The 762-nt window shown below is 63.3% G+C and overlaps 1 protein-coding gene across 1 annotated transcript in view; it reads right to left on the bottom strand.

Moving 5' to 3' along the window:
- Positions 1–762, bottom strand: part of JAK3 (Janus kinase 3) — a 7,016-nt gene that overhangs the window by 5,657 nt on the left and 597 nt on the right. Inside the window, exons 2-3 of the mRNA XM_010012517.1 lie at positions 203–348; positions 7–119 (exon numbers count right to left, since the gene is read on the bottom strand). Of these exons, the coding sequence (XP_010010819.1) occupies positions 7–119; positions 203–348 (259 nt within the window). The remainder of the gene's footprint in view (positions 1–6; positions 120–202; positions 349–762) is intronic.

The raw sequence follows: 762 nt of genomic DNA, 5'->3' as shown, positions 1-762 counted from the left end.
GCTGGCATCCCCCGAGCTTCTTCAGGGATTTGCTGAAGCGGTGCCGGATGCGCTTGCGGGTGAGGAAGCTGTGCTGCTGGATCTGGCACCGCAGCGGCGCTGGGATGCAGGACTTGTAGCTGCAGGGATGGGGTGGTCAGGCAGTGGTGGGTGCCGGGCTGTCCCAGTAGGTGCTGGGCTGTCCCCATAGCCCCCAGCTCACCTGATGTGGCTGAAGACCTCACAGGGGCTCTGGTGCCTCTCCTTGGCGATGCGCAGCATGTCCAGCACAGCCAGGCCCAGGCACTCCTCCTGCCGGGGCAGGCTCAGCGCCATAGCCATGCGGCCGCCAATGAAGTCACTGCGGGACTGGGGAGGGCAAGGAGCTGAGGAGGGTCCCTGTGACAGCCCCCCTCACCCTACACTTGATGTGCTCCAGTCACATCCTGCTCCAGGCTCTGGTTTCCTGCTGCTGTCCAGAAGCTGGCTCTGTCCTGGGGCATGCACCCCCCCAGGGGACACTCTTGACCCACAGCAACGTGGGGTGCCTCAGGCCCAGTGTGGGATGCTCCAGCTGAGCTGGGTAGGAGGACCCACATCCCACAGGCATTGTGGTGGGTGCTGGAGGAGGATGGCTTGACCCTGGGCAGTGAAGGGCATCACTGCACTGAGGTTAACACGTATCACACCCCTGAGAAGCCACACGGGACCATACCTGCAGTCCCTGGTGTTGGTGACAGGGATGTCAGCCTGGCAGGGCTCACCTGGGCAAAAAGGTAATCA

This window comes from Nestor notabilis, unplaced genomic scaffold (assembly GCF_000696875.1).
Source record: "Nestor notabilis isolate BGI_N333 unplaced genomic scaffold, ASM69687v1 scaffold8034, whole genome shotgun sequence".
Classification (NCBI taxonomy): domain Eukaryota; kingdom Metazoa; phylum Chordata; class Aves; order Psittaciformes; family Psittacidae; genus Nestor; species Nestor notabilis.
This window is presented reverse-complemented; position numbering and strand designations above follow the sequence as displayed.